Below are 16,875 nucleotides of genomic sequence, written 5' to 3' on the forward strand. Positions count from 1 at the left end.
TAACTTGAAATGAAATTTCTTCTTTTGAACGATTACCAGCTGTTTGACTTCGACCGTAATTTCAAACTTACCTAAAAGGATCTACCTAAAAAAAAAAAAACACTTTAAAAAATATATAAATGGATGTCCGCACTGCTTTGTTGTTGTTTGTTTGTTTGTTTATTCATACATGTGTAAAATTATTTGTGAGGTACCATGCCTTTTATATTGCAGATGCACATAGCAGAAAACAAGCTAATAGAAGCTTAAATACAGGCATACCTCACGATTCATTATGGTTTTTTTAGCTACTGGTGCAAACTCTGGAAGTATTTCAGTAGAGTGTCCCAGTATTTAAAAAGGATGAAAGTGACTGACAGTGTTTTAAGTGGCTGTTAGATGCAAATAGACCCTCTTAAAAATGCAGTCCTTGTTTAAACAAGGAAAACAGAAAAAGTATTTGCTGTTTTTTTTTTTTTTTTTGAATGTAGAACATCACAGCAGACTGGGAGATCTTGAGGCACAGCACAGGAGAGATTTGAACAATTAAGTTCTTTTTCAGTTGCTCTGGAGGCAGAAAGCTTGCTGCAGAGTTAGTGGAGCAGGTCAGGGGATAAGAAGCTGATGCTATTCCTTGTACGGTATTTGTTCAGCGTTGAGTATCGAGCAGGATACAAATGCTGTACAGAGCCTGAGAAGCTGTCCCTCAATGAAATCTTGTTAGAGGAGGGTTTAACACAAACAGTGACAAGGACTGAATTGTTTTCACTCAAGAGCTCTAAAGAATCTTGGTTGTAAAAATGATAAGCTGTTAATTGTGCTGTGAACCCTTTTTATTAAAAAACTCTTACTGACTTCAGAAGGGATGTTGTTACACTTGTTTCTTATCGAGCTGTATGAAGAGTGAAGTTTTTTTCCATGCGTTAACGACCAGTTAAAAATGGAAACAAAAAAGTAGAAAGAAATCCATTTTGCAGTACAAGAAGGTTTTTAGGACAGTCCCTTGGAGATCTGGGTTGTTCAGCATGTTTGTAAATGAAAAAGGGAAGAGTGAAGTAACAGCCTATGGTAACAAATTTTCAAGATAATCTAATCTAAAACTGATTGTGAAGAGCAATAGAAGTTTTTTGTTCAAGTATGGGACAAGAAAGAGCATTCGTTAAAGCTGAACTGTACCCACACGTGGACTGGCCGGCCAATTTCACCCAAATCTGACATAAAAGCGTAGACCTCTACAGGTTTAATGTCAACTGATGCCTGGACAGAGCAAATGTAATTTATTAGCCTACTGTAGGAAGGGTGGGGGCAACTTGGGTTTGTCCGTGCTGTTTGGAACAGCCAATTCATTAATACATAGACCAGTGTGACCAGAAGTTACAGGTGAGGGAGGATGCCTCAGTGCATCTCTATGAGCCTTGTTTTCTTAGAAAATCAGACTGAAAATAATCCTGATTGTGTAAATACAGTGGCTAACTCAGTATTGTCATTGGGGAAAGACATCCTGTATAGGTAGTTCTTTTTTTTTCATTTTGAGTATACGTTTAATGCTCAGCATTAGTCAGAACAGCAATATTAGAAAAGGAATTGGGAACAAAATGGAAAGTGGCGCATCACTGTAAATGCATGGCACAATCACATTTTGAATGTGGCAGCCTTTCAGAAGTGCCAGAAAGGAAAATATAGTAGAATAATTTCCATATAAGTAGGGAAAAATATTGTAAGTAAAATAGAGTTCTACCTGCCTGACAAGCAGAGAGAGGACAGAAAAGCAAGTGAAAGCAAGAAAGATTTAAAAAAATAAATAAATAATAAAAATCTGTGAAAGCAAGAAGGATTTAGAAAAGGTAGCTGAGGAAAGTTTAACCCATGTTTCTAACTATGCAAGGCAGCAAACTTAAGCAGAAGTACTTTTTCAGATAATTAACTTAGGTAATATACCTAATTACCTTAAGTTATATACCTGAATGTATAATTACCTTGCAGTTTCGGTGTTGCAGAGTGTAGAGCCTTCTGCCTTGGGAATTTACTAAGCTGTGTATTGTTGGAGGCTGAGTGGAAACTCTGAGAAAAGATGGCCCTGTGCATCCTCTGGTGCTCAAAACTTGTCCAAATGCATCTAATACCAACAGCAGCTGGGGATGAGGATACCAGGCTCAAAAGGAGGTTTAGGCTAAGGTAGCGTAGCCACACGTATGGCAGAACAGGAGACCTGAAGTGAGGTCATATGGCATGTTTTGGTTTTTGTGCTGTAATTAGGGTGTTGCTGATAGTGTATTAAAACATGCTGACAGTATCCCTGATTTGTGTGTCCAGCAAGTAAGAAGTGGGGTTCTTCCTTCATGGTGCTAAAAGCTCCAGAGGTGTTAATGATATTTTCACACTGTGGTTTTGATAGCTGGCTAATACGAATTGCATCTCATGGTCTTGCTGACCAGCAGCAAAACCTTTGAGTCTGTCTGTGGATCTGACTAACCCGTGTTTCACTTCTGCTCTTTTAGTGTGGGTACATTTGGAACAAATTTTCCCCGGCTCATTGTCAACCAGTTTAAGTGGCTTGATAGTCTTCGTGACAGCCAGGTGGGTACTGATGGCACAAACACCTGCGTGTTTCTCCAGTCAACTTCTGTAACACCTCTCAGGTGGGATGAGATCAGTTTTGATGCTAATGAGAACAGATGTTTCCTTATTCACATCCTGAAGGGGAGATGGGATTTAATTCTTGTTTGTGTTCTTTTATTCGGTGACTTTTGGACATCCCATTTTATTTTCTTCTTGTCTTGTTCTAAGTGTCCTTTTTCATAAATTTGTATCTGTACATATGTATCCACATGGGTGACTCCATTTTAAAGCAGTCCCTAACAGGAAGTTACAGAAGTTACAGTCCCCTCCTGTTTACTTTTAACATGAGGTACTGGATACTTGCGAGCATCTGGGGATGAATTCTCTGTTCTGGCTTTGATGGTTCTTTCCTTCTTTCCCTTTCTAAGTCAGCAGTCTCTGTGAGTTACTTTGTCCTGGAGGGCTGTTCCTAAGGAGAGTTGCAGAATGACCTGAATCAAGACCTGACTCTGGGAAGCTTGCTGTTGGGTTTCCCAGTTTGCTTTGCTCAGCAAGATAGTCATATCCTACCTGTAAAATGCTGTTTTTCCTAAAAGTCTATGCAATGATTCCCTGCTTCAACGGGACAATGAGTTAAGGGACAGTTAGCATAAATCCAGGCAAATAACTTCCTGAGTGATCTTTCATGCGTAGTATTGTTGCCATTCTAATGAACATGCACTTTACGAGTGTTCCTTTTCCTGTAGGATCTCGTCAAGAAGTTAATGCAGATGCTTAGTGTGTCTCCTGTACCAATTCAGCATGATATTATCACCAGTTTACCTGAGATCCTGGAGGATTCCCAGCAAAGTGAAGTTGCTAGAGAGCTTGGGTACAGCTGATTCCACACCCCCCCCCCTCTTCCCTCTCCTCCCTTTTTCTTGCTCTTAACAGAAGAAAAAAATCATGTGTGAATGTAGTTTGTATCAGGAGTGACTAAAGCAGCACAATAGTTGTTTCTCTTAATGGTAACATTCAAGGACAACCAGCACTGGCTTAGGATGTGTGCTGTTATGCTCTTAAAGAGATGTCTAAATGCTCCAGAAGTGTCTTTATCTAAAAAAAAATAATTATTAAATTCTTGAGTACATGGGTACAGCGCAGGTAGATTCCAGTTAAGCGCTCATTACTTCTGCTGTGATTAGTCACTTGGTTATTACTATCGGCATCTTTGGATTTGTTTTGGATTCTGCCACGATAAGGGTCAGCATTGCTTTTATTAATTAAAAAACCACAACACACAACAAAATAAACCTGTTCGTGAAGCAGAACCTTCTAGCTCTTTTATATACTTTTCTCAAGCATTTTTCCTGACCCGAAGAACAGGATGACCTTAGACCAGTAGATATCCGCCCAGGGAGCATCGCATTAAGCTAGCCCTTATATCTGTCTTTTTTATGGTGTATTCATTTTACACAATAATTTCTTTTTTTGGTAGCCTTAGCCTATATTTAATTGTACACATCCATGTTTCTAGTTCTGGTCATTACACAGTTCACTTACATTCATGCCAGTGCTAATTATCTTTTCACTCTGGTGTTTGTTATTTCAGCCTACCCCTGGTTGTACCCCTGCTACATCCTATTCCTTGTACTTTGTGTTCCCATTACATGGTTCTCTTAAGATAATTTATTTTCTTTTTTCTTGCATATCAGCTGCTTACTAAAAGAGGGCAGACGGCTGACGGTTCCGATTCTGGATGCTCTTTCTCGTTTGGATCTTGATGCGGAACTCCTTGCTGAGGTAGGTGCTTCTACTGAATGGTCAAACAGAATCTAGCCCCTGCAGAGCGATATAACAGCAAGAGCTGTTTGGTCATTCAAAATATTTTGCTATATATGACTTCTGTAGGCCTTCAAAAGTTCTGAGCTAGCTGGAATTGGAAAGGAGTCTTGGAAACTAAAAATATCTTTGGAAACATTCATGAGGGATTCGTTGACAAGCATACTCTGGCTGTTACAGTATCCATTCAAAAGTTTCAGACAAGTCTGTTTTAGAAAATGCAAAAGCACTTTGCCTTGCTGCAGTGAACATTTACCACCCATCTTAAACCCACTTATTGTCACTATTTCTTTTTTTGAGGTACAGTGACCAGACTAGACTGCTGTATTCTAAGTAAAGGCAGGCTGGTGACTGCATCATCATATGACCATAGTTTTTCTTGGCCAAAGCAAAAGAGATCATGTGCCTTGAGTCTTCTGGATATGCTGGATTGTTATGCTTTCAGTCAGGATTCTAATGAATAGAATAACACTGGTTCATTTGAGTGCATTAAATACTACTTTTCGTAGTCCCCAAAGGCTAGTGCTGTGTAACGTGCTAGATTCTTCCATGCTTTCTTCTTTTGAAAGCCATTTAAAAATGATGGAGCCAATCTCTGCTTGGCAGTGCCAGGTGATACGTTAAGTGGCAGAGGCAACAAATTACAGTCTGGGAGGTTCAGGTTGGACGTCTGGAAAATGGTTTGGGGTCTGCAGCAACTACGTAAAGAGATGGCAGTGAGGGGCAGCTGGTGGAGGTTGTCCTCCAACCCTGGAGATCTTCAAAACTCAGCTAGCAAAGTCAAGGTCAGCCTGATCTAGTACTGGCAATATTCCTGCTCTGAGCAGAAGGCCGCAGGAGAAACCTCAAACGATCCCTTCCCACCGACTTAATCTGTGTATCTGTGAACCAGAGTCTAAGAGCTGTGATCCAGCATTGCTCTCCCCTCAGGTGCAGCAGTCTGCCATGACCATTGTACCTTCTGTAAAACTGGAAGATTTGCCTGTGGTGGTAAAATTCATCCTCCATAACGTCAAGGCTGCTAATGCAGTAGAGGTACAGCATTTTCTCTGTACTAAAGACCGATAAGTTTTATAATATATTATAAGCTTTATAATATATTTTCAAGTACAATTTTTAAAATTGCCAAGGATGAAAGCACATGTAGAAACTATCTGTCCTTTGACGTGGATTTGGTTATGCTTTCAGGCATGAGAATTGAAACCTCCTCCTTTTTGCTGGCCGTTGCAGATTTTTCTCATTTGGTTTTAGAATTTGCATTTATTTATTTTTCAGTGTTGAACACTTTAAAGAACTGAAAGTAGTGAAATTATGCTGAGTTAAGCTCCTAAACTGAAGAGCTGTTTGTGGCAACTTTAAGCCTTTGAATTTTATCTAAGAATTTTCATTGTACAGACCTTTTAAGGGTTCTAAAATCCTGAAGTATCCAACAGACCTGGGATTGCAACTTGGTAATTTTCTTGTTTCCTCCACTGAGTTCTGCTCTAAAGACTGTTCTAGAAACATTCCCAAAGTAGTGATTCTCCTGTTTAGAGGGCTGTTTTCATTTTCACATGTAAGAATCTTTTGGTTTTGAGAGTCACTTTATCAAAGGAAACATGCTCAGGATATTTTTTGAAACAAACCATTTGTTTTGTTAAGCCAGCCTTGCTGAACTATTGAACAATGCTTTTTTTTTTTTTCATCCTTTGAGGAAGCCTCAGCTTAAGGCAGATGTGGATTGTGATCTGCCCTAATCTTTCAGCGAAAGCACTGAAAACAGTTATACCTATAACGTGCAACCGAGTCTGTGCTGACCCACAGCACAGCACTGACTATTTGACAACAGTCAAACTGGTGAATTCACATGCCCCAGCATTTCTATGGCTGTCTCATATCTTGCTCTGCTGCTAAACAGGATAAAATTAATTCACAGCAGCTTATAGCATAAATAGATGGGAATTTCATGTAGTAGCTGTTAAGAAATCCTCTCCTGCTTTCTGCATGCATGCATGCATGCGTTACATTGTAACATGATGATGAAGAATGAAGTGCTTTCACTTTTTAAGTGTTTAAAAAGAAAAGTTGAGCATAACTAAAAGCTTAGGAATCTTAACAAATATATGAGTTTTGATTTGTAATTCTAGGGTTATTCTGTGAGATTTTTTCTTTCCCTTAGCCTTTTCTGTTTCTCCCTCATGTATTAGAGTGATTTGTGTTCTACAGGTGATTTCTGATCTTCGTCAGAGCTTGGATCTGTCATCATGTGTTCTGCCACTTCAGATCCTAGGGTCCCAGAAGAAGCTTAAAAGCCAAGTTCAAACCAGGTACTTGAGCATATTTACGTGATTCTGCAGAGGTGAGATGGGACAAGGTGACTTCAGCTCTTCTTTATCTGGTCTCTGAGGCATGCATGAGCCTAATTTATCTTAAGTAAAGGTGCTGACACCCGTATTCCTTCCTGCTTGGTATTAGTGCAACACACTTGTCAGTCCTTGCCCAGCCAGCTTCCCCTGCCATTTTTATAGTACCTTTTGAGAAATGACTGTCGTGGCATCCATGGCACGTACATGGGGTACATGGCTCCGTTAGTGATGATATTGCTGCCAGTTCACCTGTTTTAACTTCCTTCCAGTATGTCTTAGACTGGTCCTGCGATCTCCACTTCTACCCTCTCCTGAAACTCCCTGTCCTCGCCAGAACATTCCCTCCAGAGAATAACATAACTTTACATAACATAATTTTACATAACTGCCATTGCTGGTAGCTGCCTTGTTCCTTTTACTACAGTATTTACAGAGGCTGAGTCTTTCTGATCATTTACAGTTCTTCCACGAGCCAAGTAACCACCAGCCAGAATTGTGTGAAGCTACTTTTTGATGTGATAAAGCTAGCTGTAAGATTTCAGAAAGATGTCTCTGAAGCTTGGATTAAGGTAAGTTGTGTGCTTTGGCCCTTGTTTCCTGATAAAATTCAACCTGTAGGTTGAGCCTGAGCTTTCTTCTAATCAAATGTGACATCAAAAAAATGTGACATCAAAAGACAAATGTTAGCCCATCATTTTACCGACACAGATTTAATTTTGTTCCAAATCAGGAGTGCTTTTTTAGGAGTCTGCTTCCTTCTTCAGTTACTGATTTCCCAGTGCTTGCAAGCTGGCCACTAGGCTCCACTGTATAGACCCCAGACCTTGAAGTGCATAGTAAACCTGATTCTACGTGTTCACAAGAGAATTTTGAAGAAAAAGTCTTAGCTTTTTTTCAGTCAGCTAGAGAGCAAAAATGTTTACCCATCTGCTGAGAATGAATTTTATGAAGCTTTAAGGTGCTTGAAAATATCTATCAGGATATCTGTATTGGCTGGCATTGTGGCTCGTTGTAAACCATGAAACTTGTTCTCAGCCTTTGATTGCTCGGTACCTTAGGTTTGTGTGTGTGTGTTTGTCGTCTTTTGACAATGTCCGTGCTGAATTTTCATGCCCATTTTTTGAGTGCCTTCTGGATTCTGTGCTGTTTGCAAGATCCAGTTTGCTGGCTTTGATAGCTGTCCTGTTGTAGAGAAGAGAAATCTGTGAGCAGTATTTCTTTTGGTGTCTGCCTTTTTTGATTTGACTCCAAGTAACATTCATGGTTTTGAAATACAGTATTGTACTTTAATGTAACAGCATTCTTGTGTTTTGCTCTTAGGCTATTGAGAACACCACATCTGTGTCTGACCATAAGGTAATACTTCTGAGTAAATTCTGGGAGATTTTTCTAACTGAAGCAGAAACTGCAAATGATGTTGCATGGGAGGTTCTATTGGTATTTGACCTGTTGCTACTATAACAGACATCCATTTTCATTGTAACTCTTAGTTCATCCCTTCTAAATGTCAGGGAACAGAATTAACCTGCTTTGAATTTGTCTTGTGGGGCTGATGAGTTTTCTATAGCTGTGGCTCTTGGGAGTTTTTTGAGCTCTTGATTTTCTTCTTAGTTTTGACTTCATAGTTGTCTGGACTGTTTCATATCTTTTCAGCATAATGATCGGTGCTTATTTCCTCAAAAAGGTTCTGGATCTGATAGTTTTGCTGCTAATCCATTCTACCAACACCAAGAACAGGAAGCAAGCTGAGAGGGTACTGAGGAGCAAAATTCGGCTGGGCTGCATGCCAGAGCAGCTGATGCAGAATGCCTTCCAGAATCATTCAATGGTCAGTGCTGATTCTGCACCGGGACACCTTTACTCCTTTATCCGTCAAATATCTTGTCAGATGATGATTTAACCCTGGACTGCATTATGTATGCTTACTCCTGAGGTTTCTTTTGGTCACCGATCAGTCTTCCAAGGCACATGTCCTTTGTTGTAATGGTCTGGTTTTGTTTGTTATTTTAGAGATCAGAGTTCCTTTATTTTGGTGCAAAACCTCTCAGCCTTTATGTGGTCTAAGCCCAAGATCTCTACTGCATGTTCCTGACATGCTGTTGTCTCCCACAGTACTTTTATAAGTTCCTATCTTTACATACACAGTTTTTTGAGTGCAGTATTTTCTAGGTCTAGATATGTGTATATATATATAGGCATATGTTTGGATAATGCTATGAGAAAACTGAAAATATCTGAAAAATTGAGAAGAGTTTTCAGATCTGAAAGATCTGAAAAACTGAGAACAGATCTGCAAAAGTGAAGAGAAAACTAAAAACTGATACAGTGCTTCTTGTAGATGTGGGGGAGCAGGTGAAAAACACTGTTGTGAATTTAAAATAAATTAAACTATTAATGCCTTAAGTGAAAACATCTATTCTGAATATAAGTGACTTGAATTCAATTTTCGTTTAACATCCTTCCCCTTCATTTGTAAATAAGAGCTTGTTTAGAGGGGCTTTGAATGATTTATCTAAGTTTAAAAGGTAACTTAGAGTTTTCTGAAAATCTTGCTGTGGCAGAGTCCTTCTGTTAAAGTGGTGCCAGTATCGTTTCTGTCCTGGGGCTTTTATTTAGTGGTGTATAAAGTGACTTCTGTGCTGTCACTGATAAGGGATATACCGCTGAGAACTCTGCAGCTTTGCAGATTGGCTTAACCAATCCGTAAATTCTTTGTGTGGAGAAGGTTGGAGAAACCCATTTTGGTGTGCCTCATCTGCTCTTGTTGCTCATTTGTGCTAGACAGGACAACAAGAGAAGGCAGGAAAGCACTTACTAAACTAGACAAAGCTTTCGGGATGAGCTATAGCATCTCTTTAGAGACCTGAGAGTTGAAAATGCAGCAGCAATCTGCTGTCTAACGATGTCTGTATTTCTGTTTTTCAGGTTATCAGAGACTTCTTCCCTTCAATCCTAGTACTTGCTCAGACATTTCTGCATGCTGCACACCCAGCCATAGTCTCCTTTGGCAGCTGCATGTACAAACAAGCTTTTGCAGTCTTTGACTCTTACTGCCAGCAGGTACAGTGTGATGGATAGCATTTGTTTTATTTGTGCTTGTTCACACTTTGTTCTGGAACGTATGTCCTGGTCCTTCAGAGGGGAGGGGATTTGAGGCAGTTTGAAGCCTTTGAGAGAGGTCTAGGCTGTAGAGTAAGCCAAGCAGAAGATGGAAAACCATTGCAGTAAAAGATCACTGTGATGGTCTTGGAGCTACCAGAGCCTTACTCAAGTGACTTGAGCGCAGAAAGCCCTAAGAGGAGCCAGGAGCAAACTGGCAGGCTTCAGAGGTGACAGAATGAAAAATACTTGTGGAGCAGAGGGGACTGTGCTTTTGGTTGTTTTTTGTTGTTGTTTGTTTGTTTGTTTGTTTGTTTTTCAATTCAGAAAGCACACAAGTTGACTGAGCTGTAGCCTGAAAGCCAAGGCTGGACCTCAGAGTCACAGAAGAGATTTGTTCATAAATCCTTATTTCTCTTCTGTCTTATTTAATCACTTTGAGCCTCTTCTATTTAAAAAAGCCATTGTTGTAGTTTGTATTGAAACACTTTCCTTGGAGAACTTACTGTGATGAAAAAGTTTACACAGCTTCCCCTCAGAGCTCTGACCAACTTGGACTCCTGCATATTCGGAAATAATTGCAGGCCAGACTTCGTTTATGAGTTCCGACACCCGTGCTTACATCAGAAAGTTTGGGGTCTGAAAACAGCTCTGCACGAGCTTTTGAATGTATTTGCACTTTTTTGGCACAGTTTATTTATAATTAGGGCTGTTTCCAACATTGCACCTGTATTACTCGGTATTGCAAATTTAAAAAATAAGCTACTGAGAAAAACTTGAAATGTGAAGACATGCAGTGCTGTTTGCAGCAAGTTAGGGAGTTTAGTAATATTTTGAGATATTACAAATTTCAAAAGAGGATGGCTGTATTGACAATTAGTGACATAGGAAAGACCCAGAGCCCCAGACAGCAGATTGGGTTGGAGAGAGACCAATGTCTAGAAGCCAGTTGAAGTAAGGCAAATAAAAAGATTTTTGAAACAAAAACATCTGTTTTGAGCTGCTGTTGGTAACGAGGGTTGAGCCACTGGAAATGCTGTAGTTAGAGGTGATGTCTTCCTGGGTAAGGTGCAACATTCTGTGTGCCTATGAAAATTGTATGGGTTTTTCTTAATCTTATGTGATAGTAGCAAACAGAAGAAGCTGCAGGAATGTTAGCAAGCAGGCAGGAAAAGATTGGTGAAGAAAAGCTTTATGAAGTCATGGAAGCTTTTAGAACTGAATAAAACTCAGGCTGAAAGAGCCTGTATTGTGGATAGTGGGAATTAAAAAGCAAACTGAGAGGGGAGTTGGAATAATATGGTTGAGTTTCAAGGTTACTATCTGTACTTGATCAATATATTTCATATGAGCAGAACAGGACAGACATTTTTCTGCTGATATTTCATTGCGGTTTCTCTGGTGGGTGTTTCCACAGGAGGTTGTGAGTGCTTTGGTGACTCACGTGTGCAGTGGAAACGAAGCAGAATTGGATATTGCTCTGGATGTTCTCACTGATTTGGTGATTGTGCACACATCCCTGCTGATGCGCTATGCCACCTTTGTGAAGGTATGTTTATTTCTGCGGGCATCCTACATTTCAAGACCCTTACGGTACTTCGCCCCAAATCCAGAATGGGTCAGTACTTCTCAGAAATAGCCTTAATGGAACAACCCATATTTGTAAAGCTATCTGTTCTGAGAAATGCAGTGGTCAGAATGAAAAGGAATCTGTTATGGAAGGGTGAGCTGAAAGATTGGACTGTTTTTCTTTGAACATCTGTGTTGGGATAGAAGAAGAAGAAGAAAAGTTACCTGTAAATGGAGAACACATACATTGCAGGTGAAAAATGATATGGGGGTCTGTCTTTGTTAACATCAGCTCTTCCAAATACCTGGCAAAAACCTGTTTCATTTGTGGACTGCTTCTTCTGCCACATTGAAGGACTGACAGAATTAGTTTGAACAAACAAAACTCCTGGCAAGGATGGGAAAAGATTTATGTCCTAAAACTGAAAAGAAGAAAGGATTCAATGGGGAGGAAACAAGATGGGTTCTTGACTCAGAAGAATGACAAGCGGGGTCAGACCTGCCCCGTTGCCTAATTCCAGAGGTAGTAAAAGGGGAGATTGAGTGGAGAGCAAAACAGCAAGACAAGCACATAGCAATACTTTCCTTGGACAAGTAGTGGGGGAATGCACATACCCCGTACCTTTCAGGTACTCTAAACTACAGGGTTCCTAAACTTAACATCACCACAGATGAAAGTGTCCAAGTGTGGTGGGGAGCACTTGCTCACACCTGACCTGGTGGGGAGCACTTGCTCACACCTGACCTTGTTTGCATGTTCTTGTCCTGGCAGATTAGTGACAGATTATGGTTTCTGTGGGCCAATCTTCAATGCATTACCAAAGCTTGTATGTGAAAGGCATTAATAAATGCTCTAGCTAGACCCTAAGGACCTGCAGCGTGCCACGTTTGACATGCACCACCTAGGTGGTTGAGACAGTAGCCATTTACCTGTAAAAAGATCTGTAGAGCAGCAGATGCCTGGCATGTTTCACACAGAGCTGGAGCCTCTCCTGCACAGAGAGAACGTACAGATCCTAGCACAAATTTTCTCTCCTAATTGCTATTTTTTAATGTTGAAACTGGGTGAATTTTCTTGGGGGTGGCAAAAAGCAGTTATATAATCCTGCTGTCATCCTTGTCAAATTCAACACCTGGTTCTAAATCCTGCTCGAGGTTGACTAGTTCTAGGAGAAAAATAATGTTAGCAAAATGTCTTGTCAGTGTTAGAAAAAAGCCAGCATTGCTCTGGAAAATGGCTTGACTATTTTCACCGAAGCACTAGAAGAAGAAATAGGTGAGGATGCCAATCAGCACAGAAGACTTACCCCTAAATTGTTAAAGGTTTGGCTATTACAGTGCTTGTGTTGGAAATATTAGCAAAAAAAAAATCATGTTCATTGTGTCAAATACTTTGAACGCTGTGAAGAAATATGTAATAGAAGCTAAAACAGCTGTCGCTAATGGGATTGGAGCACTCCCAAAATGCTTGTAGTAGCCAGCTTGTTCTTCCCATGCAGCTTCTGATAGAGTGGACTGTAATATTTAAGGCCAGAGCAATAGCTCTGCATTTATGTTTAGTTCATTTGAATGTAGATTTTTCATACCTGTACAAAAATGGCAAAGTTAATCTGCTTCCCTGCGACTGGAATCTGGAAAGGCCTTCTTGATATATCTGAGCTGGTTTGTGGCTTCTCTCTTACAGACCATTTTAGACTCTACACAGAAACTGAATCCGTGCCAGATCCGGAAGCTTTTCTACATTCTCAGCACATTAGCATTCAGCCAGAGGCAGGAGGGAAGCTATATTCAGGTAAGGAGGGACACAACGAAAAGGAGTTCAGCTGTGCTTTGGTCCTTTGGCTAGGCTAAATTCTAGTGGTTATATTGCACAAATAGTGGCCTCGTTTATAAACAGCAGTTGGTGTCAAGATGTCCTTCAGCTTAAGACTGTGTTCTCCACAACCTGTTGCAGACTAGGTCGCGGCTCCAGTCTTTCCTATCCTGTATAGCAATGATAGCAAGGAAATACAGAGGCTGTATCTTTCCTGGAAATGCCCTCTTCTCTCATATCTAAGAAAGGTAGAGTTGGTAGAAATGTTGGTGGAAGGGGACTGATGTCAGTCTCTGATCTAACTTCCCAGTGGGACTGTCGCCAGCATGAGATCAGGTTGCCTGTGGCTTTATCTAGCTGAACCTTGAAGATGTGCAGAAGTGTAAATTTGGAGCCTCTTTCTCAAGCTTTGTTTCTCGTTCATTTGGAAGCATTCAGAAAGCACAGTTCAGCTTCTTTCCCCAAGGCACTCATCTTAATTCAGGTGGTTAATGTTCATACCTCATGTGTTTATACAAGAGGCACAAAAGAAGCTATCAAACCTTTTAAGAACCTGCTTTGGCGGGGGGGTTGGACTCGATGATCTCTCGAGGTCCCTTCCAACCCCTACAACTCTGCAATTCTGTGAACCCTCTTCTGTCTAAGTTCGTATTCGTTTTACAGAGGATACCTTGTATGACTCCCTTGCAGCATAACAGTGGTGATGTCAGGTACCTCTGTCTGAATTTGGACCCATTTGCACCAGCGCTGCACAGGTCATTCCAGAGGCATCTTGCCAAGTGAAGGTCAAGAAAAGATGGCATAGCCATGGACTCCCCGTTTCTCTGCTACCAGTTTGATCTTGTTGGCACTGGTTCTTTGCATAAGTTGCACCTTAAGTCTTCATCTCCTCTGTCTCAAGACTACAGCTTTTGCATACTGAGCATCTCTGTATGGGCCGAACCCCTCCTTTGCAGAACCAGCAGGGGCAGTTAATAAGCATCAAGACAACCAGGGCTGTTCTGATTGCACAAAATTTTTTGGTGGCCTGTGAGATCTTTGCTGGTTTTATGAAACTGCTTCTGAGTTGTCTCCCATACTCAGTTCCAGTCTGAGAGTGCTCCTCGTCAGAACAGGGATTCTGTGTGCTTTCATTGTCAGGAGACCTCTTAAGTCTATCATTAGTAGTCCAGAATTCTTCCAAGGTGTTCGTGCCTGTTTTGGGAAAGTGCAGTTGATCAGCTGCTTTGACACAACTGTTAAAATAGAGCATGCTGTGTTGAGACCTGCTGTGTGGTCATGGAGCTGCTGCAGAGAAGCCTTTACAGCTGTGCAGGCGTGCTTTCCCAGGGGACAAGGGAGGCGGCTGGACGAATGCCTCAATCCCAGGTGTCTGGTGTGCTGTTTCCTCGAACTCTCTGTGGACCTTCCCCCAAGAACTGCTCTATCCCTGAGCCTCCTGCAGCTGGCAGTGTTTCAGAGGGCAGCTATGCAGCTGCAACGTGTGTGAAGACCATCTATTTTTTCTTTTTTCAATATATATTCTTCGATTAATTATAGATGAAATCTGGACACGTTCAGTATAGTAACTAGAGCAAACCCAAAGCAAATCACTATTAATCCTTTTTGCAGCCTTACCTGGAGTTTTGACCAGTATGCTCATAATAAAGGAAATTACAGGCTGTACGTTCCTCCTACGACACTGCAATCCCAGTAAACCATTTCTGTGCAGCCTTTGGAGATGACATTAGGTGAAGATGCTGATAGATCTGAATGATGCACATAAGTATCTCTGTGGTGACATAGGCTGTGTCTGTCTTTTTAGGATGATATGCACATGGTGATCAGGAAATGGCTCTCCAGCACTGTTCCCAACCACAAACAAATGGGGATTATTGGTGCCGTTACCATGATAGGCAGTGTGGCATTGAAAAGGTGAGAAGAAATGTACAAAGGTGAATTTACCATGCTTTAAGACAACCTGGAGTGGGACAAAGAAGGTGAGGGAGAGCAATTGTCTTCTAGCTCATGCACATCTTGGTCAAATCCAATAACTTAGAAATCTTTTCTGCAAATTGCGGCATTTGGTGTTGCAACCTGTTTAAATCTCCGCTGCAAATCTTGAAGGCATCCTGAATTTCTTGTTAGTGCGTATTCATGGAGGCCTTGACTAGCACCAGCAAGATCTAGTGCTTGGAAAAAAGAAAACGCTGTGGTGTACTGACTGCAGATCAGCATCTGGCGCTAAGGTTGAATAGCTTAATGTGCACTGTTTGAATACAGGGAAATCTAAAGGAGAAGGAAGAAGAAAAATTACTGCTGTGCTGGGCATTGGTGTGACAATCTCTAATGTACTATATAAATAATTTATAATTAGCATTGATAAACAAGACAAACTCCCAGTAAGAGCTGTGACAAAGATTAAAGGGCTTGGAAAACAGATATTTGAGTGGTGTTGGGAAGCATGACTTCTTAATGGAATGCTTTTGCTGATTATTGCATGAAAAGCCTGTCTTAGCTCTGGGCCCTGAGTTACCAGACTTTCTTATGGTTGCTCCCATAGCACTGACATCAGACTTGCTAATTTAGAGGCACTGGTTTAAGTCTAAGCAGGAGATGCTGAAATGGTTATTTCAAGAACAGGCTTAGAAAATCCTCAAATACAGACTGCAGGCAAAAAGTCAACAGTGCATCAAGGAACCTGCAGTAGCAGTGAATTTGCCGGGTAAAATGCACACAGGTGACCCCAGCAGGTGGACCGTGGTTTGTGCCTCAGAAAAAGGATTAAATCCCCAGGGAAGTTGTTTGTTTGACTTACAGAGAAATTCCTTCCCTCTCCAACTCTGACCCAAGATCCTGGAGAAAATCTGTCTGCTGCCACTTGAGAAATACCCTTGTAATTGGATCTTTGTGTACCTTACTGACTTCCTGTCTGATTTCTTAAGAAACTGATTGAAGAAGACAGACTCTAAAGCCTCTATCAGAGAAAAAACTGCCCTTCTGAGCCCTGCAAATAAGCAGCAGGAATTTGAGTAGCTGGCATAATGTCCAGCTGCAGATATTAGGCTCATGTAAGGAGAGGCTCCATGGCCTTCAGAAGAGGAGATGGCTAGAGGTCTCAGGTTAGAGAAAGCATTTCCTTGAAGAAGACGTTGAGTCTTGTCCCAAAGGTGCCAAACAGCAGCAGGTTTTTTCCTAATGATGTCCAAAGCATGTCTTCTTTCCATGCATAATTCTTCATTTTCTGGAGAGAGTTAACGTGTGTGATGGATTTTGCCATCTCTTAAATGTTGTGCAACAAATGCAAGGTTATCAATTGCTTTCAGAAATGAAGGAGATGCTGGTTTATTGGAGAGACCTGAGCCGAACTTCGAGCGTGATGGACAGGTGGGTGCCAAGAATGGGTGCATACTGGGGCAGTATGGGCGAGAGGGAGGACACGGTCAGCAAGAAGATGTGACTGGAGACGCAGTCTTAGGTAAAGCAGGATGTGTGTCTGACAGTCAGCTTTACTGGGCGTGGGAGGCTTGTGTATCAACTACAGAGCCAAAATCTATTGAAATTGGTTTTGGAGAAATGAAGGGCTGTATTAAGAAGCATTCAAGCAGTACTACAGCCATCTAGTGAAAGTCTTCTGTCCAGACATTATTTCAGACAAAAAAGAAAGAAACAGGACAATCTCTTTTGTGTTATTCCGTGGTGGAACAGTCC

At 41.1% G+C, this 16,875-nt stretch overlaps 1 protein-coding gene across 1 annotated transcript in view; it reads left to right on the forward strand.

Moving 5' to 3' along the window:
- The window catches only part of FANCD2 (FA complementation group D2), a 51,167-nt gene that overhangs the window by 7,509 nt on the left and 26,783 nt on the right, over positions 1 to 16,875 (forward strand). Inside the window, exons 7-19 of the mRNA XM_050712777.1 lie at positions 2,478 to 2,556; positions 3,285 to 3,409; positions 4,233 to 4,320; positions 5,290 to 5,394; positions 6,565 to 6,665; positions 7,165 to 7,273; positions 8,025 to 8,060; positions 8,389 to 8,532; positions 9,630 to 9,764; positions 11,221 to 11,352; positions 13,057 to 13,164; positions 14,990 to 15,099; positions 16,491 to 16,551. Of these exons, the coding sequence (XP_050568734.1) occupies positions 2,478 to 2,556; positions 3,285 to 3,409; positions 4,233 to 4,320; positions 5,290 to 5,394; positions 6,565 to 6,665; positions 7,165 to 7,273; positions 8,025 to 8,060; positions 8,389 to 8,532; positions 9,630 to 9,764; positions 11,221 to 11,352; positions 13,057 to 13,164; positions 14,990 to 15,099; positions 16,491 to 16,551 (1,333 nt within the window). The remainder of the gene's footprint in view (positions 1 to 2,477; positions 2,557 to 3,284; positions 3,410 to 4,232; positions 4,321 to 5,289; positions 5,395 to 6,564; positions 6,666 to 7,164; positions 7,274 to 8,024; positions 8,061 to 8,388; positions 8,533 to 9,629; positions 9,765 to 11,220; positions 11,353 to 13,056; positions 13,165 to 14,989; positions 15,100 to 16,490; positions 16,552 to 16,875) is intronic.

The sequence above is a fragment of the Cygnus atratus genome, chromosome 10 (assembly GCF_013377495.2).
Source record: "Cygnus atratus isolate AKBS03 ecotype Queensland, Australia chromosome 10, CAtr_DNAZoo_HiC_assembly, whole genome shotgun sequence".
Lineage (NCBI taxonomy): Eukaryota > Metazoa > Chordata > Aves > Anseriformes > Anatidae > Cygnus > Cygnus atratus.